This window comes from Blennius ocellaris (genome assembly GCF_963422515.1).
Source record: "Blennius ocellaris genome assembly, chromosome: 12".
Lineage (NCBI taxonomy): Eukaryota > Metazoa > Chordata > Actinopteri > Blenniiformes > Blenniidae > Blennius > Blennius ocellaris.
The window spans coordinates 7183710-7207602 of record NC_137661.1 but is presented as its reverse complement, the minus strand read 5'-3'; the positions used below and the strand labels follow the sequence as shown (position 1 = coordinate 7207602).

Here is a 23893-nt window from a genome sequence, read left to right as displayed (position 1 = left end):
CAGTGACTTCTGGATATCTTCTTTGATGTGAGAGTGCTTCAGACACTGTGAAACTGATGTGAGGTGCTGGAGTGAGTGATTGGAGTGAGCAGCAATGAGAGGAATGGACAACTGGTGTGAGCGTTGAGAGACAAGAGACCATCTGCCCTCTTGTGAGTGGTGACTCCAGAGCAAACCTTAAAGTCCTCAATTTACTAATTTTACTTTTGCTTTATGTGCGTCAATGAAGCTCCACTAGGCCGTGTTTGCACGTCTCATGAGACAGCACCTAATCCATCAACAACAACAAAAAGGAGTGTGTTTACGCTGCAGCAGCGGACACAGGGACAATGATGTAGGTAGTATGCCGGGCCATGGGAGGGCGCTGTTGCTTGATTTCGTAATGAAACCACACAGACGTGTGCAGAGAGCACCCGACACCAGCATGGACTGATGACGCATCGGATGCTTTCGGGGGTGAGTCTCAACTATAAAACTACTGATATGGACGATAGAACTAGAATACTGACCGTCATACCTGTCATACCACCATGTTTGTTTACAAGGGATGGAAGGGGACGGGAGGGGCAGAGTTGCGCACCTGCAGTAACAGGTTAAATAGCCTCCAGCAGTCTCTGCAGGAGGGATGAGCGGCCGCGAAAGAAACTTTCCACCTTGGAAACCGGATTAAAAACTTCACGGATACAGTGCATCCGCACACTGGTGCCACGGATGAAAGTTTTGCGGATAGACTGGTAATCGTTGTCGTGTAAACAGGGCTTTAGTCTCTCATGCAATGTCTCTACTATTACGTGGTTTGTCCTGCACACTTCTCACCCCTCTGTCTCTACCTGTCCTGTTCCCAGTATTTCAGTTCGCCAAAGGGCCTGTTGCAGTGGAGAATAGCAATTGAAGTGTGAATGCATTTGATGTAGATATTAGACTTTATTTTTAAATGGACAGGGAAAAAAAACTAAACACAAATTGACCCACACGAACACAGGCTTTCCTGGAGTATATATCATAAATTCTCAGGTGGGGAAGAGATCATTGTATAAAGGATAGTAGCTTTCCGTACGACTTTAGTTGACAAGGTTTGTTCAAATAGAGATAAAAACAATTACGATACTGAAAGAAATGCTCGCTATGCTGAACGTGTGTATTGAAATGGAGCTTTTATGTCTGTGGCAAATAGAATGAAGCATTGAAACAAAGACTCAGACTGAAGCAAGTCGCTGACATAGTCTTAGATTATATTTCCAACTGTTTTTCACCGTGCATATGTTTTTGAATCAAATCTAAATTAGATTAGAAAAGTTTTGCCGATGGTTTGATAGGTATGATGCAATTTGATCTCAAAATTGTTTTCATTTTTACAAGCCTCTTCCCCAGCTACAGAAGGGAACAGACAGTCTCTGAATAGAGAGATGATGAGCGAGAAAAAAAGCCTATCCCTCCTTGCTATTCATTTCATCAGTATTCCCTGTATGTATCTAACAAGCAACAACACAAACACATATTTAGGTTTGCAAAATATTCCCTCCTGCTTTATTATTTGGCCCAGTGGGTGGTTGTATTTTCCACCCACAGGTGGAAAACATTTTTCTATATAAATATATATATTTTTACCTTTCTGATAAATTTATAGTTTATAATAGGAAGGAAAACAGAGAACTCTCCTTTCCTAAAACTTTTTTAAAAAAAATTTCTGCAAATGGTTATTTGTGGTTTTACATTAACTTTTTTCTTTCTTTTTGGGAGTGATTTGCTCGTGGTCAGTTTCTTCTCTGGGCATTCTCTTTGTAGTGAAAATATACTGCAGTAGTGGTGTTGAAGGGTTGAATGCTTATTTTATTGTGTTTATTTTCAAGGAGGTGAGTCTGGGGCGTCGGCACAGGCACATTGAAAAAAAAAATGATAAAACTACAAAGTGAAACAAGTGCGGGTGTGTGAGAGAAAGGAAGAGAGCTTGTGTTGTTGAAGTGTGGCACGAGTAGGCACGGTCAACAGTCGGTGTGTCGCCGTGTGTTTGTTTAGTGTTTAAAATCGCTTTGTGTGTGTGTGTGTGTGTGTGTGTGTGTGTGTGTGTGTGTGTGCGTGTGTGTGTGTGTGTGTGGAGGGAGATTAAGACAAAAAAGGCAAAAGAGGGAGAAAGAGAGCCAGCAGGCAGCCAGTGGCCACCCAGTAATGAGACAGTGAAGAATAAGCTTGGCAGAATCAGCAGCAGATCTGTCTGTTCTTCCTCTTCCTTTCGCCTGCCTCTGAATTGACCTTTGCCCTTTTTTTTTTGTGACTCTCCAAATACGTATACAGTGAGTGAGAACGATAAAAGACAAAAATAAAGTGAAGCGTAACAAGACAACTTGCAGGAAAACAAAGTGTGAGAAAAAATGAAAACAACACTGTGTTTGATACGAGGGGATATTATCAAACATCTCAAACTATTATGGCACCTGTAAGTTCAGTGGGTATCAAGTGTCTGATGATCTAATGAGGGTGTGTGTGGGTGTGTGTGTGTGTGTGTGTGTGTGTGTGTGTGTGTGTGTGTGTGTGTGTGTGTGCGTGTGCGTGTGCGTGTGCGTGTGCGTGCATGCGTGCGCGCTCTGTTGCAGGACAATTGGGAACATTTAGTCCTTTCATGGTATAACTGCTAACCGAAACAAAATGAAAGTGGTAACGACGCGACACGTGTGCTAATGCGTGGAACCAAGTTAAAAGAAACAAGTATAACGGGATTAGACGCTGACATACCTCATATGCCAAAAAAAATGAGGCACTCTCTGTATTTGCCAAGTGCTTTATATCTAGCTTGTCCCTGACAAGCAAGTCAAATTTTCATTCCCAAGCATCATTCACTGCCTCCGCCCGTGAATAATACATTCTGTGCTGTTCAGATCTATATCAGCGAAGGCTATCTGCTCAGAGTCCATTTCGTTTCTTGCATGGAGTTTCTACCATCACAAAGTTAGATGGTGAAACATTATGCTGTTTTATGTGCACGATTTAGCACTTTTGAGTGAATATGCAGTAAAAGCCGATGTTTTGTTTTGAAGTGAGGTTCATGAGTTGCTGCATCTTGCTCTGCCAGGTTTCTTCAGCTGTTATTGGTGTAGAGTCGAGACGGGCTCGGTACTAGCAAAAGAAAACAAATCAATAGGTGGACATTGACCACGCGGTTGGCCTTCATGCCACCTCATATCTTATTGGAAGCTTAATAAGTTTTCTGTTGTTTTCTCAGTAATATTTTCTGTGCTGTGACTCCAGGGTTTTCTCTCTTTGAAGATATTGTCCTTCCTACCCTTCAACCCTCACACTGTCCTGCGTTATATTTCCAATTTGGCATTTTTACTCCTACAAAACCACAGCTGTCCTAAACCTATTTTCTACTGGGGTTTCGGGGCTGTTTCAGCCATTATTACACTTTGTCGTCCGTTTAAAAGGCATGGACACGGAACAACGCCAGGATTTGTTCTGCCTCTGTTCTGCCTTTGGAGATCGTGTCAGGGGCAAAACAGAGAAGGCAAGTTGTCTTTGTGAGCATATAAGATTGTACAGCCGAAGTCCACTCACATACTAATGAGGTATATGTTGGACCTTTGTCACAGCTTTCTTGCCCAAAGGTGGCAGTGTTTGGGAAAAAAAAGACCCACTTTGGTGGTCTTGCCAAAGTTGTAGGACTCTCGGAAAACAAATCAATAGATGAGCAATTACTGTTGCTCCTTCACATCACTGCTGTTGAATCTCAGTGTAAAAGAAGCCTTTATCATCTATTTCCCTCCCATTGTGAAATGGTGAAATGTGTCCTTTAGAGGTGATTCGGTCAAATGAGTGACACCAAGTGTTTTTGATCTCCTGGACCTTTTACAATTATCAGTTCAAGTTGCAAGAAGGATAGAGCAAGTGAGAAAAGAGGGAGCGACAAAACAACAATGATTCTGGAGCGGGATCAGCGCAAAGTGGGCATTTGCTTTCCAAGCAAGTAGACGTGGCCTGGCCATCCCACACATCGGGGCACAGCCAATATAGGACACCAGTATAGAGTCAGAAGCAAATAGATAAAGAAGCACAAGGGCAGAGAGGTCACCGTGCATCTGTTGGGTTTAATATTTAATATTAGGTGGAAACTACACGTACAGAAATGTTTTGTCAAGAGGCGAGACAAAATAGAAGGATCACTTTTGAACAAATGTTTAACTGTCAGCATGTCTCCAAGTTATATATTCATATTTTTTTTGTGGTCCTCTTGGACTGAGCTTTTTAATTTGCTTTTAAAGAAACCATCAAAGTCACTGTGTGAATAACTGACAGGTTTAAAGTGAAACCATTTTCATCAGATTTTCTTGTTCTTATATTGGATAGCACTCATTTAGAGTATTCATACATTCAAACATGCAAATGAATGTACACTTGGATGACCATTGTATGGTGATAGGTGATATATTAGAAATGATAGTGAGTTTTTCTCTCCATTTATTGAAATTTATTTTGGCAGTTTGAAATTAACTTGTGGAATTCCAATAGCATTTTGATATCACTGCAATGTTGGAGAAAAAAAAATGATCCAAGCCATCCCAGGACAGGAGTCGCTGCCCCACATTTTAGTTGGGAATGAGACTTAAGGAAAAGGAGGGAGCTCCTGTAGAGCTATACGAATGAACACTTTTGAAATGAGCCGGCTCATGCATAAAGACGAGGGAGGGGATTCGGCCTGGACCACCAGCTTCATGCATTATACATCAGCCACCAGCCCAGGTGACTGAAGTCATACAACACAGAGGTCGCACTGCAGGGCCTGCATGACTGGCACAGTTGATAAGACTTAAAGTCCTGCAAACCTCACAAGAGCACCAGCTATTTCTCCTGTGCTAAAAGTTGGCTGGACAGCGTAGCAGCATAATTGTTAATATTTTCTCCATCATAATAAGTCTGAGTAGAGAAAAATGAAGACGCTCCTCAATATGTAGCACTCGCAAGGTAGGCTCAAAAATACACAACAAAGACAAACATTTAGATCTTGTTTAACGTGCAAGTTTGTCATAAGAATATCGCATTCCTTTGTGAGATGCACTTAATGCAGTGACACAAAGACAGCAGGGGCATGAAAGAAGTGGCTTTCAGAGAGCGGACACAGTTCGACGACGCTATCCAGAACTTCTTTGTGATTACAAAGCTTTTGTTTTGGAGTGCAGCCCAGATCCTATTGGCTTTAAAAGCAGCTATTTATATTTAAAGAACATGGTGCTCCTTGGTTTTCAAAGGTTAACACTGCTTCCAACCATGTGTTGCTCTAACCTCTCTCTTTACCGATTGCCAGCAAATGTTTAGACTCGCATTTTGCGCCACACACTTCCATTCATATAAACTGAGTTTCTTTGAAGGACCACACAAGATGGGCTATTACAACTATAAGAAACTTGACTTTGCGTCTTGTGTATCGTTTTACCTTTACTCGCCTTCTCCTCACTGTTGCGTTTGCTTGGTACAGCTCTACAACAGGAAGTGTTGGTGAATTTGTGGCTGCAGCCCTTAGGTTCCACTCGTTACCCAGTTTATCAGATGCCACACACAACTTTTTAATCTTGTCATCTTTCAAGTAACTTATTTATCCAACTCTTCAACTGCTCTCACCCTGTTGACGGCCAGAATTCTCTCTGACCCTTGTTTCCGCACATTTTTTTTTTAATATATTGAGCAATTACCAGACATTGACCTAACCGGTCCTCATTTTAAACCCCTACATATTTATAATTATTGTTATGCTCACCGAGCTGTCTGAAAATCCCTCATTAGTGGCTTGATTGCTTCAAGCTAATTGCAGACTGAGATAATAAAACCTCAGCCCCACCTATCCACCCTTCTGTTAAAAGTAACAAGTGCATTATACCTGCAACTCTCCGTTTTCTTTTGAAAAAGTCCTGCTTTAAAATGACCATTTCCAAAAACATCCAAGAAAGGTTTCTTTTTTCCATTTATCTCTGTGCCACGTCCTTTAAAAACCATTATATCTATTATGTAATCAAAGATTTCTGGTTATATGTGTTATAGTACCTACACCTCTCCCACACACTCACACGACAAAACAGAAAATATGTCATGTGGCAAAACTGATGTCCGGTGTTACGGTGCCCACTTCTCTTCCACACACACAGTCCTGTCTTTCTAAACACATGTACACACACACACACACACTCTCTCAGAGCCACCCACCACTAAACCAGACCTGACTGGTTGACGTTTCACTATGGAAAGGCACTTCCTGTAATGGCGCCGGCCTCATCTCCTGTCTCCCCTGGAGTTCGCCTGTCTTAACCTCGACACCTCAGGAGCCTGACAAGAGAGAAAGAGGGAACAATCCCTGTGTGAGGGGGGTTTTCGATAAACTGAAACTGTCTGAGGCAGATAAACAACCCCCCCCCCCCCCCCCCCCCACCTTGTATTTATTTTATTTTTTTCAGTCTCTTTCTTTCATAGGCAGGATTTCATTGTAGCTGTCCTGGACAATTACTCTATTCTCATGTATGTGCTGTGTCTATCACTATGACTCAGCACATCAGGGAAATGGGACCTCTAAAGGCCAGTCTTTATCATTTAAAGTTCAATGCCGCGGGACAGAAATGCATCAATGTGGGTTGTGCAACCCTGTCAGGGAGGAACCTCTTCTGATACAATTTAAAAATGTGTTTGCATAAAACTTCCACGAATGTTGACTATCTTTGTTTTCCAACCATTGGTGTCACTTTTTTGCATCCATTAATTTGAACAAAAGTCATATATTGGTTCTCTATATATTAGTAGATATTTCAGATTATTCTAAAGCAAGGTACATTTAATTAAAAAGGGGAAAAAGGAACATGCTAAAGCTTTGTCTGCTTTAATGAAAGAAGCACAAAAACCATACATAACCACTCACTCTTGGTATTGCTTATGCTTTGTTAATAGGTCAGGTCTATAATGCATAAGTACATTTATTATGTACTCAGTGCTTCAGGAAATATCCAACTACAGTTTATTTTTTTCCCCCCTGCCAAAACCTGTGTATTACTGGTGCCTGCTTTTTGAAGAAAGGTGATGAATCACCGTTGTTATGTAGTTACTTTACCTCTTTGGGGCTAGATAATATGCCCCCATGCTACACATTATGACATGCTTTAGCCTGAGGGCAAAACATTTCTCTGGCCCAATGCATCTGTACTCTCTTTTCTTTAATTCTGTCGTTTTCCCATTTTTTTCAGTCTTTTTTTTCTTCTTCTTCCTGGCTTCTTTTGGCTCTAAAATTTGACAAACAGTGGTCATAGCGGCTACCTGTGGTGGTTGCTGCCAGTCGCCCCCCCCTCTTGGCTGCTATCAGTGTCTGTCCTTGGCATAGAAGCTGTGTTCTTGCTGTTTAGCTCAGTGGTGTTGATAGCTTTATGAGATGTGGCCTAATATGGCTGTGTTCACAATTGGGGGTGGTGTGGAACGTGTTTGCAAGCCCACCACATTCGGAACTGTCAGAACATGCAGCCTGTACGAAACCAAATCTCTCCTTAGTGTAATAAACTTGCATTTCAACTGGATTTTCATTCAATCAGTTAAAAAGATACACTTTAAGGGAACACGCAGGAGGTGCAGCATTGGAATTTCCATGTGGGATATAATATTGATGTTTTACATGCAGCAAACACATGTAGAGATTCAAACAACACATGTAGAATAAGCTGAAATAATTCAAAGCATATATTTTGATGAGGTACATTCACACTGTGGTATACAATCACCCAATAAAATGCTGGGAGAAAAAAAAATACTCTCATGGTTTTCTTGGGGTCTTTCTATCAAACAAACTAATCTCTCAGTGCAGGGAACAATTCTACTAACTTCTACCTTACTTCCGAGGTTTGGGACTTTTTCATTTTCTGTTGTTTGCCCATCCTTTATCACTCTTTTCCTCTACCTCCTGTATTTTCTCATCTGCTCTGTTACTCCTGGGTTGCATTTTTTTGGGTGGGAGATTTGGATGTAAATGTTGCCCTTGGTGACTAGATGTGCTAGGTGTGGAGAATACCAATAGGACATCAGGCGTCTTTCTGGGAACAGAACAGGGGGGTAGAGGTTGAGTGCTCGCTGTGTAATAACCATTATTCAGCTGAGATGGCTATCCAGAGAGGGCTATCGGTGCTGGGGCCAGAGACACTGTGATTAGATTTCCCCTGTGATGCTATTCTTCTTTGTCCCCAGATCTTTGTGTGCCACCGTTCCCCTGTCTTCCTTTGTGCATCACCCGGCCAATTCAACAGGATTCTCACTGGTCATAACATTCAGGGAATACCACGATACAAGGCATCGCAAAAAGAGAAAATACAAAAACGTCTTATTTTTCATTGGAGTCGCTTGGAAGATATGTCTTTGTATAGTTTCACTCCAAAATTCAAACTCTCATCAAAAAGGAAGCTGTGAGGTGAAAAAATAATTCAACATTCTGCTTTCAGAAGTTTTTGTTTTTTTTATAATTAGTAGCTAGTGAATGTTCACCACTTCATGCTGGACCAAACCTATTGCTAGTGGGGGGAAAAAACCTATACATTTGGAGAAAAAAAAAGAAAATAGCAACTAGATATAATCTGCTTGACTGTGCCCTTTACTTTGGCCACATGTGATTTTGTCGAAGCATCTATGCTTTTTAAGCACCAGATGGTAGTGGTAAAACTGGGCACTGATTTTAAATTGTGGTCAATAGCTAATGTACAAGTAGTTCCAAGATCAACCAACTAACTAATCTTTGGTGTCACAGTTGTCACATGAGGGCCAGAGTTTAATTTTAGGCCACGGCTTTTCTGTATGGACCTAACATGTTCTTCATGTGCTTGAATTAGTTCCTATCATTTGCTTTAGCTTCGCAGATACATGCACTTGAGGTTAATTGGTGTGTAAAAAATAGCATAGATTTGAATATGTGTCAGTGCCTGTCAGAGTTGGATTTGCAACCTGCTCAGGGTGTACCCTGCATTTCACTGAATTTCATGGGGATTGTCTCCAGTTTTCTGACGATGGTATAGGATGGTTGGAAAAAATGGAAAAAAATATGTACATATATTGATTATAGAATATTCATATATATAGCAAATGGGTTTCCCAAAATGCTATATCTGTAACAAATAAGTTGTCTCTTTGTCCCTGGACTCCCAGTTGTTATTAGGAGTTCTACTGTTTGGCTGTGCTGTAGGCATAGAGTAAAATAAACTGAATCGCCTATAGCTTTATACCTTCGCTCTGTGTATTTATGTTATAACTTTATCTTAAATGACTTTTATGTACCCAAAAGAAAAATTACCATTGGATTTCTTTAGCACTTCCATTATGCTTATTTTGTGCTTTTTTTGTTAACTTCAAATGTTATTGTGTCTTTTTTTTTTTCTGCCTCTCTCCTCATTCATGATGCTCCTTCTGTGCCGAGTTCCTCTGTGGTAATAGTGCACTGGCCTGCTTAAACCCCGTTCCTCTATGCAGAGGCGCTGGATAATCAGTTAACCTGATTACGCTGCTGATGAAATTAAATCATTGCCGTAAGTGAAAATAATAATATGAGTAATAGGTGCAGGGTATGGTGGCACACCCCTTGGCATTTGCTGCAGTCTCGGTCACTCTCCATCTCATTTTTCCCATGGAATTCTCAGTTCTGATAGACGACAACTGATGGCTCAGAATAAGTGGCTCAGTCGTATAATGCCATTATCCGTAAAGAGTTTAACATCCAGATCAAATGCTGCGTGCATGCAGGGGTTAGTGCACTACAACTTAAGCTGAAACCAGTGATACAATACAGGTGAGGAAGTTACCTCAATGACCATTCTGTGGACTTTAAGGTTAATGGGTATGGCAGGATTTAGCCTATAGAATTTCACTTTGTACATATCAAACATGCATTTGTTGCTGATTACCACACATGTTGGAATAAAAAAGCTTTTGCATTATAAGTAAAACAGAAGTCGTTGAACAGAAAGAAGAAAGGAAGCACACATTTTTTTCCCCTCTACATCTAAGCCATCTCATTTATTTTGAACCTTAACTATAAGTATTAATAGCATTGGGTGGTCACAGTATGCCATTGATCTGATGGGGGGGGGGGGTCACTGGTCTGGCTCAGGGACCCTCAGTGGACCTGTCAGCAGTGAGATTTAAACCTGCACACTTCCAATCCCAAGTCCACTCCTCTACCCGTTCGGCCATCACTGCATACTGTATGTTGTCTTTTTCCTGGGGATGTTGAAAGAGCCCAACAAATGGCCACGTTCATTCAGAGTGTACCTTTGTGCAGAAAAGTAGGACATTGGTAGAGCTACGAGAGGTGATTTGTTAGGAGAGAATCACCAAAAATAGAATTAGTCAAAGAGGTGGATGAGTGAAACGGACAGCCCTTTTAAAAGAGCTACAGTAGCATGATGGAAAGCAGAACGTCACAGCAGGCATGAGTCGGCAGATTAACAGCCGGGCAGTGGCTAAGCGAACCGGAGGCTGATTAAAGGCTTTGCACCTGTCGCTTGTGTAATGATATTAAATGGTGGAGGCAAAATTCAACACCATTATGGATAATGATGACACTCAAACCAACTCAAAAAAGACAGAAAAAATATAAAATAGCTTTGTAAGGTCATGCAGAGCATATGAAAAGCTTAGCTCTGGAGTACTTACTTACCAAATAATGCTACAGTGAAAAGCAGAGAGTAAAAATGACTCTCTGCCATCACCGTAAACCTGTTTCTGTTCATGTTAAACAAATGTGACAAGTGGTGATCCGATTAGTTCCTAAGCCTATATCTTTTTCAAATATGTGGCTGTATCGTAACAGATGAACATATTTTTACTTGAGTTTTTTTTTTTTTTTTTTTGCAAGCTTTCATTAATTGTACATCATCACCATGCATCACAATATAACCTGGGCTACTTGACCTGATATATTTCAGTATACTGAAATATATCAAGCCAAGTAGACCAGGTGCCACTCATCGCTGTGGGCCAACATTTCTACAAGCGCTGACCAATTCCTGTATCAATGGGATGCATCAAATAGTCTTTGGTTTCACTTTGATAAACAAAATACCCCAACTGTGAAGACAAGGTGCATGCTGGGAAGATTAGGATTTAAGTCCTCCCACCGAACTCGTTGAAACCCATGTACCTGCAGAGCAGTGTGAGGTTCAGTTCCCTTTGTTGTCCACATCGAGAGCCTTCTTTGACGATGTTCAAATCTGCTGGATGAACACAGAAATGGCTTTTGAGAACAAATAGCCCCATTGTAAATAAGATTCCATTTGCAAGTAGAAATATGTATAGAGATAAGTAAAAATCATCAGTATAAGACAAGCCTCTGAAGTGACAGTGCGTGTGTGTGCGTGCAATAAAACTCTAAATCGCTGCAGCAGGTGTTTGATGGGGCTGTGGAGTGATGGCTGTTGGCCTAAGTAACAAAACTTGTAAAATAAACGGCCACATTGTCATTGACCAATGGTGCACATGTTTTGATCCTGTTTGGAAAGTGACAATCTGTCATCACAGGGTGTGCACATTACAGAAATGCAATTGCTTCACATTATGTTGGACCGGCCCTTTGGGAATAGAAGGATACGATCAGCTCATGTCGTTGTTATGCCTTCTCCCCTTCACAGTCAGGCTGGCTAGCCCTAACACAACACTCCCTCAATGAGTGATCTATTTATTTTTGCATGGTTGCTTTTATCGACAGAGCCTGTAAGCTTCAGGGGGGAAAGATGCTATCAAGCTTTATTCCCTTGGAAGCAAGTAACCAGCATACATGTCATTTACTCAGGAAAGGCTGCCGGTGCTCTATCAGGTCAGAGCAGCTGTGACGAAAAAAATAATCTCTCCAAGAATCCACCATCCCTGCATCTTGTTTACTGCTCTTTTAGTGGGTTTGTTTGTTCACCCACATTTTCTGCCTGCTCTTGCGCCTCTGTGCAGATTCACTCTTTTACCTGCCTAATGTAATTAGTCTCATACTGCATAGCTTTATTGATGTTTTCTGAGTAGGCGTCCATCTACTGTTACCATACCACGGTTTCACGGCAGCATGGTATGATATACAGATAGTGCAGAGAAAGTTTAAATGCACCAGATATAACATTGAGGGAGAAAGATAGACCCGACCAAATGGAGAAATCCTTCCCCAATAGACAGATGCAGCCAGAGGGGTCTTATGGAGTCCTATACATAGATCATTGATGGCACACAGAACCGGGAGTTTGTAAGAACATATTGCACCATCTTGTCCTTAAGTTTCTAAAGTGAACTGTCAGTTTGCAATTGCTTTGCTGAGCTTCAGGGAACTTTGTATAAAGAGATTTTACAGGGATGATTGTTAAAAAATTGATGGTGAGGATATAGTACAAAACCTGAAACCGTGTGAATGCCTGTACTTTTCTGAAACTACCATTGAAATATTCATTGTGCTCAGCTGATGTCAGCCTTAGAGGTAACCTGCCTGGACTAAGTTTTTCTCTCTTCTTTTTTCATCCCTGTGTCTTTCATTGTACACAAATCAATATTTCAGAGTCTGTACACACATGAAATCTCCACCACACATTTCTATTGTATAATGCAAGTGCACAGCAAGGATATGCTTCCAGTTTTGTTTTATCTTGGTAATTCAAAAATAAACATTCAGGATTCTTAATTATGTAAGCTACAACAATCAATAAACATGAATTATCTTGAAATTCCTGCTGCCTTTTTTGCCATGCATTTAATTTGAAATGCTTGACCAGTTTGACTTGAAATGACATTGGCCAAGGCAAGACAATTATAAAAGTGATTATCACTCTAATACATCACATTTTCTGCATAAAGTGAAAATAAGCATATTGACTTTACACAAGAATATGAACATTAAACAAGATAGATTCACTCTGCATATTGAGCATGCGGCCACTCAATAGAGATTGTATTGAATTAGCTGTTGTAATTTCACTTAATTTAATGCTCATGGGGTGTCAATGAGTCCACTATGATACCTCCAAAATGGGCATGAGGTCAGTGGCGTACCAAATGAAAAGTGGACTCTGCCAGTATCTAAGCCAGTCAATCTTCCAATTGTGATGTGGCCGAGGGCTCTTGATGCATATTACAGCTCAGGATGCTTCCCCCCCCCTCTGCTCTCATCATCTGAAAATGAGTCACTACTTTGGCTCTAGTCAGGGTATAGGTCAAGCAATTTGACCCATGGGACTAATTTCCCAAAGAGAGTAGCGAGTCTGCCCAAGGAGGACAATGACCACAGAATGCACTACACTGTCATCTTTTGAAAGTGACATAATGGTTCAATCACGCACGATAATTAGCTGCAAGGATATTGCTCTGTTTGAGTTTCTAACTAAACATGAACTGTCTCGTGTAATGCTTCACAAAATTAAAATGTCATGTTCGAAATATCAAATATGGTCATACTAATGCACAATAATTGCAAACATGTCAAATTAATTCAGTAGGTCTGTCACTGGCGAATGTTATACTTCACCTTTAATAAGACCACCCTCTCATTGCCATCTTGTTAATTGTCTTTGCTCTGGAAGGAGTGGAAGTATCCAACAAATGGAACATTTAATCTCAAACAATTTTGTACTAATCATTCTTGCTCTAGTGCAAAAAGAACTGAATTGGTGGCAACAAATTACTGAAAGTGGAAGTAGTGGTGTGGGGGTGGGGGTGGGGGTGGGAGGGTGTTAATGAGTCTAGGAAACAGTATTTACAAGCCGACCACAACCATGATGAAATGCTGCAGGCAACAATGGGAAATTCTGCAAGCATCTAGTCCACGAGTGATTTCTTCACATCTGAAAATGTTATATGACAAACATAATTTAAAATAGGGAAGATAGATCATTTTGATTTCACAGTCCTACCAAAGCAAGTATATTAATTTGTTGTTGAATTTGATAGGGACTGCTGAAATCAGACATCAAATTATATATCAACACAGGCATCACACTAATAATATAACCCAAATAAAGTATTGGAAAGTACTATAAATGCATACAATACTTTATTATTGTAATTACAGACACTGATTGAGTCATACAGTTATAGTTGTTTTGATAATGCTTTGCTTTTGGACAAGACAATGTTGCAATGGTTTCTTGACTTTCCACTCTTTCAGGAGAATTTGTCCACCAAAACAAAATATAATATCAAACGTTTACCAGCTGTTGCAAATCTTCGTGAAAATGGTCATTTATGCTTATGCTGGTTAAAGGAAGAAGAAGAAAAAATGTGCTAAAATACACACAGAGTTTAAATACTCCATTCACACAATTTAATAATGGCTGGACACATTTATTAATATATTTGCTCAGTTTTTAAATCAGAAATGTACCTGTTCACATTTTTAACAGCATATATTTCGTGCAGCAGCTTATACTACGTCTTAAAAGTTTTGGGGAAACAACAGGAGAAAGGAGATCCTTCAATGAAATATTGCTGTTCACATGTGATTTCTTCAGAAAACCACGCCTGCCTCAAAATGATGTAGAATCCTAACAAAGCTACTATGGGTTATACCCATCTGCTTTTCTTGTCAATGGCAACGCTCACACTTCTTTGGTTGTTCTTTTCACAGAGGATCAACTCCCACCAGGCTTTCCTAACATTGACATGGGCCCTCAACTCAAGGTGGTGGAGCGAACTCGAACAGCCACTATGCTCTGTGCCGCCAGTGGCAACCCCGACCCAGAAATCACCTGGTACAAAGACTTCTTGCCCATTGACCCCAGTGCAAGTAATGGGCGAATCAAACAGCTACGCTCAGGTAAGGAAACTGCTCAAGCATTTATGATACTGCTCTTTTCACTCCCACTAACCTGATAGATTTTTTTTGGGCTTTCCAGGATCTTTTTTCACGATAATCAATTTGTCCCTTGTTGTATTCTGCAGTGGCCAGCCATTGCTCTTTGCCAATGTAATCTAATAAATGTGACTGAGAACGGACTGTCGTATCAGTCATAACAAATGAAAACAAAGTTGTTTAATTATCAAACGTATGCTTCTGTGCCACTCACAATAGCAACAGGTTGTTTTTGTTCTCTGTTGAAAAGAAAGAAAGAAAAAGTAATTAGCATAAAGTGATTTGCATGAAAGTAAAATTTGGTAAATATGGTGCTAAACAGATCAATTAACTGAAAATATCTAATTAAAGGTAGATTTAAATAAGTTGGTTTATTGGTCAGGGTGTAACCGTACTGTAAAGGATGCATTCATGAAATAAGCAAGTGCTGACTATAAATAAACATTTACCAAAGTGAAGAAAAGAAAGTAAGGATTGAAGCCAAGTTCCAGTCGGTGTGCTATGTGTTCTAAAAGTCATACATATTCTGAAAAATATATCACAGTAGGAACTCATGTTGAGGACAGTAATACTAATGAGGTCAAATGATTTACAGCATCCCACAAGTGTGTCATTGCACACAATGAGAGCAAGGTCCACATTCTACTGACACATTTGAGTGGTGGATATGTTGTCTTTTTCCCATTGATTAAAACCCCACTGAGAGGCCCAGTAAAGCAAAGTCTAATTATATAGCTAATTAAGTGCAGGCCCTGGAGTGGCTCCGGGCAATAAGGGGTAGATATTTTAGGTCGATGATTTGTCACCATCTGAAAAAAATCCAATGACTCCTATTTGATTTGTTGCTGCAAACGTAAATCAGGGTAGACACCACTAAATAAAGAGTCTGTTGTCATTGAGTTCCTGCCCTACTTGTGCCCCTCAAGAGCTGTATACTCAAAAAAGAATCAATTCGTCATTGCGCTATTTATGTCTGATCAAATTCAGCAGTTCCGTAAGATGCTCTAATTTTTGGGAGAGAGCACCCTTGACTTTTAGTTGGTTCTTTTTGTTTTGTTTTTTTTACAATTTAAAGTGTGTGACAGTCTGAGCTCTTTCGTGGGGGTCAATGGAGCCACGTTTTCTCTCTTTGGATGATGTCAGCCACTGCTTCATATTCAAGTTTTAAAGCCTGATTACTACGATGCATAAAGCATACTAAAATGCATGCTCACGCAAATAGATTGCGCTTTCAGTTTGCATGCGCTTATTGGGCGATCCACTAAGAATTTTACCATGAATTAAATCGTGCATAAACAGGAGTATTCAAATGAGGGTTTTGCCATCATGAGACCCTGAAGAAGCTTTGAAACATATCAGTGCTACAGCAAATAAATCTGAACATAGCATGGAAAAAAAGAGACATTCTACACACTTGGCTTTGCATATTCATGAAGGCAAATAGATAGATAGATAGTGTGTGTGTCATTTTGCGTCGTCATTGAGCCCCATTCTAGATCAGATTTAATGCATGTTTGTGCACAAAATCAAGTTTGATTGCGATAATAAATTTGCATCCATTTTTATATTAGATGATTAGGCCCTTAGACTCTGATTTTCGTTTTATTCATTGGTTTGCACAAAGCAACTGCCTTGTATAGAATTTAGGCCTTTCGACTTTAAAATAGATTATAAAGTACACTTACAAATATGCACAAGTTGTCTTAGGCCAATTTCTTTGTTGAAAACACAGCTCTACAGTAGTTCTTCTTTAGATTTTGTGAGCATTTGTTGACATTGGTGCCACATCGCTTCAGTTATTTCTGCTATATTCTCAGTGGAACAGCACAAAAATAATGTCAGACTGACAATTGTGTGGAATCTTAATAAAATGGTAATTGCCTCAAAAAAGGCAACGCAGCCCATGACATTTGCTCTTTATTTCAACACAATAGAAACACATACTGATAAATGTTGAGCCGTGTCACAGCAGCACTGACTAATGTTAGTAAAACCAAATCGTTGAGCAACAACATGTTACAATAATCCTTGTGGATGTCTGTTATCCAGTTGTGGCGTGATGTTGCAGGACTAGAAAAATATGATGTTATAATCTAGTCATTTTCTAATATACAGAGTTTCTACTTTAGTGATTGTGCTTCACTCTTTTTAAATGATTCATTTAAACTGATAATCAAGCTAAGATTTCGAGAGCTGTGCCTCAATATTTTGAAACGTTGGTGTTTGTTTCTCAGGTATGTTTATCGGCTGGGGGGCTTTTCTTCTCCACCAGGAGTTTCCTCACTGGTTGTAAACTCATGTTGATGTCTTCTAATGATGAAGAGAAGAATTTTAGTTTCCTGTGTGTTGTCTAATGTCTAACCTCATTTGTCTTTTCTTGTCATAAATAGTCTGTGCATTCTTTTGAATTGAAATGAACTGTTTAGCTCTCTCTCTCTCTCTCTCTCTCTCTTGTTCTCTCTCTCGCTCTCTCTCTCGCTCTCTCTCTCTGTCTCTCTCGCTCTCTCTCTCACTCAATGTTTTTGTCTGTATTTGTGTCTGAAACTCAGATGTGCTGAAGTCCACATCACAGAGTCTTCAAACAAACTTGTTTTATGTATTTATTTGGCTTTGACCAGTATCACAAGTTCAAACCGACGAGGTAAAGAGCGATGAGTAGTTAAACCAAACTGGAAAAAAAAAAAAAATCAATGTGGAACAATCTTGCGATTGACCCAGAATGATTTATTACAACCTCATAAACATATCCCTAAATTAGAATCATAAACTGTAAATAAAGTCAAGATTAAGCCACAAGATATATTTGAGATACAAGAAACCAAATCCATAAATGATGTCACTGTGATACGACCATTAAAACTGTGAGGTGGGACATCTAACTCAACTTAACTGCAGCTCCTTTGATCGTTGAGCATCAGTCACATTTCACCTCAACCTAAAATGAACTATGTTGTTTCCCCCCCCCTTTTCCCATTTACTTCTTGCTTTGTCATTTTCAGAAACCTTTGGTAAGTGTCTTGCAAAGCTCAGCAAGTCAACCCACTGTCCTTGAACCAGATCTTTAAACTTCTGTCCAAAATGCATGAAATCCCAGCTTTTCCCTCAGCGTTCCCTTCTTCCCTCACTTCTTTCCTATGTTGTTTTTTTCAGTTTATCTTTTGTTATTCCTCAAACTTTCACTTTTGTCTTTTTTTATTTTTATTATTATTATTTTGTCACATTTCTACACTGGAATTTACAGGAGAGAGACTCAGCATGAGTTGTGGGGGGGGGGGGGGGGGGGCATCATTATCCACCTTATTTTTATATATAAGGGAGGGACTATAGACTATAGAGGTGCTGTCAGTCATATTCATTTTTATGAGCTGCTTGGTTCTGAAATATCATACATGTTTTTTTAAGCAGTATTTTAGCAAATACATGTTACCTTGAATTTAAAGTACCGGTAATACCGTTTTTTTTAATCATCACATTATCCAGACAAAAGTCAGTTGAGGTGATCATATCTCTTTGTTTGGTATTTATGCTGTGTTATAGACAGCAGGCTTTGAGCAAATAATTGTTCGCAGTTTGAATCCAGTGATAATTATCACTGTGCAGTCATAGCCTGAAGTATTTTTTGGGGAATTCTCATATAAACATACAGCAACCATATTTCTCCTCCAATGCTTTTTATTCTTTTTTTTGTTCCTTTTTACACATGTAAATGTTAAAACCTCAGTTTTCACGATGCTTCTTGCTGTCCAGAAATACCCCTGGAAAGTCTGCTGAGCTAAAATAATTCAAATATCTTTCCATGTGAAGGCTGCTCTATGCCCGAATCTTTCAATCACACAGTTTGGGTGGGACAACCCTCAAGTCTTGACTAAATATTTCTTCAGGAGAACATTTTCTTCTGTTCAGATTGTCTGCCACAATGTACAGATTTCTTGCTGAGGCTTTATTGACCATGCAAGAGGGCGCGGCCTCAACTTATAGCTGCCTCACGTCACATTTGGTCGTTTACCTGACTTTTTGAACTGCTTGCAAAAATATACTCGGTCACGTAAGCTGTGTGTTTTATGGTAACATTTCAAGCTATATGTGTATGTAGGAGGGCAGGGAAGGAAATTACTTCCCCTTGTTTCAACACCAGGTCTCTCGAAGGTAATGCTAGCTTTGGGAGCTTCTTTCTTTGGACATTTTTGATGGAAAGCTCAGCAGTAAGAAGAGGATTTATGCTGATAAAAAAAAGGCCTGCATGCTCATGCCCGTTGGGCTGCCATTATCACGTCTCCTCAGCACTTCCAGTAGCCATCTTTCTAGTAGCCATCTTCAAAATACTGTCTTTGGGTATATTCTTTGTAACTTTCTTTGGATTTATCTATTTAAATACATATCGAAGATATGAAATTACCCAAAAGTAAAAACATTATCTCACCTCTGGGGTTAACTCCGAGGTTGGCGGGTCCTTTGCGATATGTGGTGTAAAGTAGAGAATGACATAGAACAGGACAAGAAAAGGTTCAGCATTGGAAGTGAGTCCAAATATGAGTATGCAAAATACTAATACTCCAAAAAACTCCACGTTGTGCCTGAAAATGTCATGCTTTTCAGGAGAAGAAGAAGAAGAAATTTTATTTTTATAGCACCTTTCACAGATAAAAATCACAAAGTGCTTCACAGAGACATAAAAACAATAAAATAGTACAGACGGAATTAAGATAAAACCAAACACAGCCATATCAACTAAAAGCTTTTCTGAACAGGAGTAACCTGTATTCTGAAATGTAGAAGCTGATTTAGGTTATTCACACATCATATACAGTAGCGCAGGACATATTCTGCGCAGAATAGCTGACTTGCTTGCAGACTGATTCCTTATGTTTCAGACCATGCTGTTCTGGCAGGGCAGTGATATTTGCATCAGGGTCCCCTCAGGAGCTCACGCAGAGGTGTGTTGGGAGCCTGACATTTCTCCTCAAGTTCCCGTGGCTCCAGACCTGAGGCCCTTGCTGACCTTGTCATGCAGAACAGATTACCATGGGCCACAATGACAGTGAGGGGACGGGGGAAAGTATCCATAGAGATTAAGGCTTTTTTTTTTAATATTAAGGCTTAAAATCATGAGCTGACGTTAGATGGCTCCTTACACAAATACATTTATGCAAATATGAATCAAATTGACTCCAGGCGTACTTAATCTGAAGGAAAGTATTCACAACTGTTGGGATCAAAGCTTCTGCAGATGTGGTAGAAGCAGACAGGTTTGCTTGAGACCTGCTGTGACACTGCAAGGATCCCAGATGGGTGTCTGTGGTGAAGAGAAGGTCAGCCAGATGCCCCCTGGAGGTGGTCAGACTTTGACACTCAGCCAATCACACAGCCCTATTCACCTCACACGCAGATGGGCTGCATCTCTGTCCAGATTGCATCTGCCCAGACTATAGCCCTCAATAATATTTTAATACATTCAGAGGGCTGTTTAACAAAACAGCTGGGTTGTTCTAGGGAGGAAAAAAATGTCCATTTGATAATGTGATTCAGACAGCAGCATGTTGAGATATATTTAGGTCATTGTCACCCTAATCTGATCAACCTCTGACTGACCAAAGCTTAGAAGGGAGCTTAGGGCCATTAGGTTGAATGCCAGTAATACAGGTGGATCTGCCATTGTAATTGAACACGAGCCCCATTTGGATCCAGCCTTCCTGGTCTTCCCAGACTATGTTTTATTTTTATCCCCTATTCCACTTCAATATTGAAAATGTATCATTAGGAATGAGATATCCAGTGGGCATTTCATTTGACCATTTTATCTTTTGTTGAACTGTTGAACCTAACCACCCCTGCGATCCCTCATGTTCCTCCTCGTTATAGTTTTATTTGTTTTTATGTTATTTCTTATGAAGTCTTGTGATACCCCTTCCCTTAACAAACCTGCTTTATTAACCTAAACCTGACTCTAACCTTAACCTAACTTTGACCTTAACATGCGACCTCTTACTAGTAACCTCTGAACTCCCAACTAAAATCCATATCAGCTTAAGCATAATAAAACAGCTTCCTGCAGCCTCAAATCAAGCTCTAACTCTAACAAATTAACCTTCCCAGAACCCTGTTGTCCTTTGTCTTGTGAATATTTATTATTATGTGGTCTCCAGGATCATTCCAGGAAATATTTGGTTTTGCCTGGTTTTTCAGTGAGTCTCAGCGAGAAACTGTGGAAAACCTATGCACACTGTACTGTTCATTATAATTAAACATTATTATTTTATCATCAGTTTGCAGAACTCTTTAAAAGGATCACACACTTTAAAGCAAACAGATTGTCCACTTCATTAACACGTAATGCACAATTGTTTTCACAATTTCGTAATGTATCTTTCAAATGTATAATTAAATATAGAGACATTTGAATTAATTCAAACAGTCAAATTTGGCATATCCCATGTAAAAAAAACAGACCAAAGTATGAGTGACCGTTCATTGCAAACCAGGCAGAACTTCAACTTTTTGACTAAACCCTAATTGCTGGTATCACAGAGAATCGCTGCCAATGCAAAAATACAATTGAAGTCTAACAAAACATTTCATGCCCCCATCAACTCTCCCTTCACCTCATTTACCATACAATATAATATTAGGAAATTGTTAGTGTCATTTTTACATCTTGTTCATGTGATTGTAGTCACCTTGAATGAGAGCATGCCAGACCCCTAACTTGACTCAGACTCATGTCTTCAGGCTATCTCTGCCAAGAAAGTCACCTCTCTAACAGTTGGTTATACCCTGCTAACATTGTCAAGGGATGGCCAGTGGCAGATTGTTGGCCTGAGTCATTTTTACATCTGGGGGAAAAGAAAACAAAAGATACAGGTAAAAAAAAGTTGGTGAATTTTACAGCGTACATACTGAGGAAGAAACAAGACAATACATTGAGGAAAGGTTAAACTCAGAAGAGGAATTAATGATAATAATAATAATAATAAAGGAGTTTAATTTTGATCTGAAGGGCTTTAAGGTAAGCCGGCTTTCCTATGCCAAAATCAAAGCTCTGCCTACAAGGGATGTTTTCTACATTGCCACAGCTCAGTTTGCATTGAAAAAACAAAAACAAAAAAAACACCTTGTGATGGGATGAGCTCAATATTTTATTGTCCCTGGTGAGATATTCGGCTTGCAGTCAGACATATGACAGAATACAGATTCACAAGCAAATGAACAAATAGACAAATGCAATTCAAATTGAAAGGAAGTTGTAAGTTTATGACATGTGGGAACAATGAAAACGTCTGTCACTCTGATTTAACAAAGTCCCAGGTCAAGAGAGATTCAACTCCTAACTCACAAAGTATGTTGAGTTTCTCCGAAGATAGCGAGTACCAAGTGGTGTGGTCTTACACTCTGCTCATGACCTCTTATTCAAGGTCAATTTTCACAGAACAATTTGCCAACAGGAGCATTTGGGGTCATTTTAAGAAATTAACTCCATGTTGTAGTCTTGATGATAGCTGCCCTGCATAGAGCTTCCTCTGCTCTACTAATGAAGCGTTGAGCTTCTCGTAGCGCAATCTAATGGCTAAGAGAAGGAAAACGGAGGGACCATAAAGTAAACAAGTATGACATATGTACATCTTATTTTTTGTGATACCAGCAATGATTTCTTTTTTCTCCTTTTGTTTCATTAAATGATAAACACCCTATCTCTCGAAGAGGTTACATTCTTAGGATAACCTAGTGTCCATGAACCTTCCAACCCAAATACCTCCTCTAACCACTACTAACATTAACCTTGAACTAAACTGAATCTGTGTCTTCGTTTTTGTTTGTCTCCGCCAGTGGATACCCCAATCCGAGGTAAGATGTTTAACTACCATAAGAACAAAAAAGAAATACGGAAAGTAAAACATCAGTAAAACAAATGTTAAATTACATATAACAAGACATAATCAGACTCCTAATTTTACCAGTGGATACACATGGGAAAAACCAAGAGTGCTTTCCTGTGTACAAATATTACTTTTGTTTTTGTTTTTGTTTCCACTAACATTGATATAGATCATCTGTGTCTGCGTTCTGTACTTTCTGTACTCACTTTATGTCCCACATATCCCATATCATCATTAATGTACTGTTTTCTATCTATGTGTTCTGTATTTGTGTGTCTCTCTTCTAACTTCTCCCATCAACATCAGGAAACTACAGAGAAATTCAAATTGTGTTGCCGGCTGGTTATGACACAAGGCTGCAAAGGTTAAAAGCAGACAAAATGAGGGGCGATAGGCGTCTTCTTTTTCTGTTTTGTGCTTCTCTCTTTAATTTTTGAGGTTTTGGCTAGACGGTAGGTAAAGAGTGAGTTGATCCTACTTGTGGGAAAGGCCAGGTTGTTGAAAACTCTGGACTGCTTTGCACAGCTTTAGCAAACTCCTCTCTTCCAATTCTGCCTTGGTCGCGTCCTCATCTTCTCCTCATTTAACCCTCATAACCGGAGATGCTTGTGATATGTCAAGGGAAAAGGCAGCATAAATTGCATTTGATTTAATTCCCTCTCTGGTACGCTGCCGTAGCAAACCGAACTCTGAAGGCAAAGCTGGAAAGGCTGCTGGATGAAATGGCACCTTTTACCAAACAAGCAAATACAGCGTTCATTATGCCAGAGGATGAGGATATCAATGTGGGGATGGATTAACACAGATATAGAGCAGTGTGACTCCTGTGAGTTGTACGTAGGCTTTATTCTAGTAATTCCTCCTCTCCTCTCATTTTTTTTTTCTCCATTTCCCCGGACAGTTTAACATTCACTTGTAATTATCCATCACGCTTTATTGCTGAAACATTCACTCCCAGCTGATTCAGTGTGTTTATTGTGAAATGATTTTTGTTCCACAGGCTGAGCAGGTAAGTGAATATCTCAGTTTGCCAAGATTGTAAATGTATTCAAGGGGATAAAATAAATGCTTTTGGTTCTTGGATTACAGTTTGGTGTTGTGAATTGAGTTCTCCATTTATAGCCACTTCAAATAAACAATCCAAATGAGAGATCCTGAGTAGCATGTCGTGAAACACATATGAGTTTTTGGACTATATTCAAGCCTTTCTTTG

General features: G+C 39.7%; 1 protein-coding gene across 5 annotated transcripts in view; it reads left to right on the top strand.

Moving 5' to 3' along the window:
- Positions 1-23893, top strand: part of ptprsa (protein tyrosine phosphatase receptor type Sa) — a 230194-nt gene that overhangs the window by 120834 nt on the left and 85467 nt on the right. For all 5 annotated transcript variants that reach the window (XM_080506753.1, XM_080506754.1, XM_080506750.1 and 2 more), the window contains one exon: positions 14585-14773. In XM_080506753.1, coding sequence (XP_080362879.1) covers positions 14585-14773 — 189 coding nt within the window. The remainder of the gene's footprint in view (positions 1-14584; positions 14774-23893) is intronic.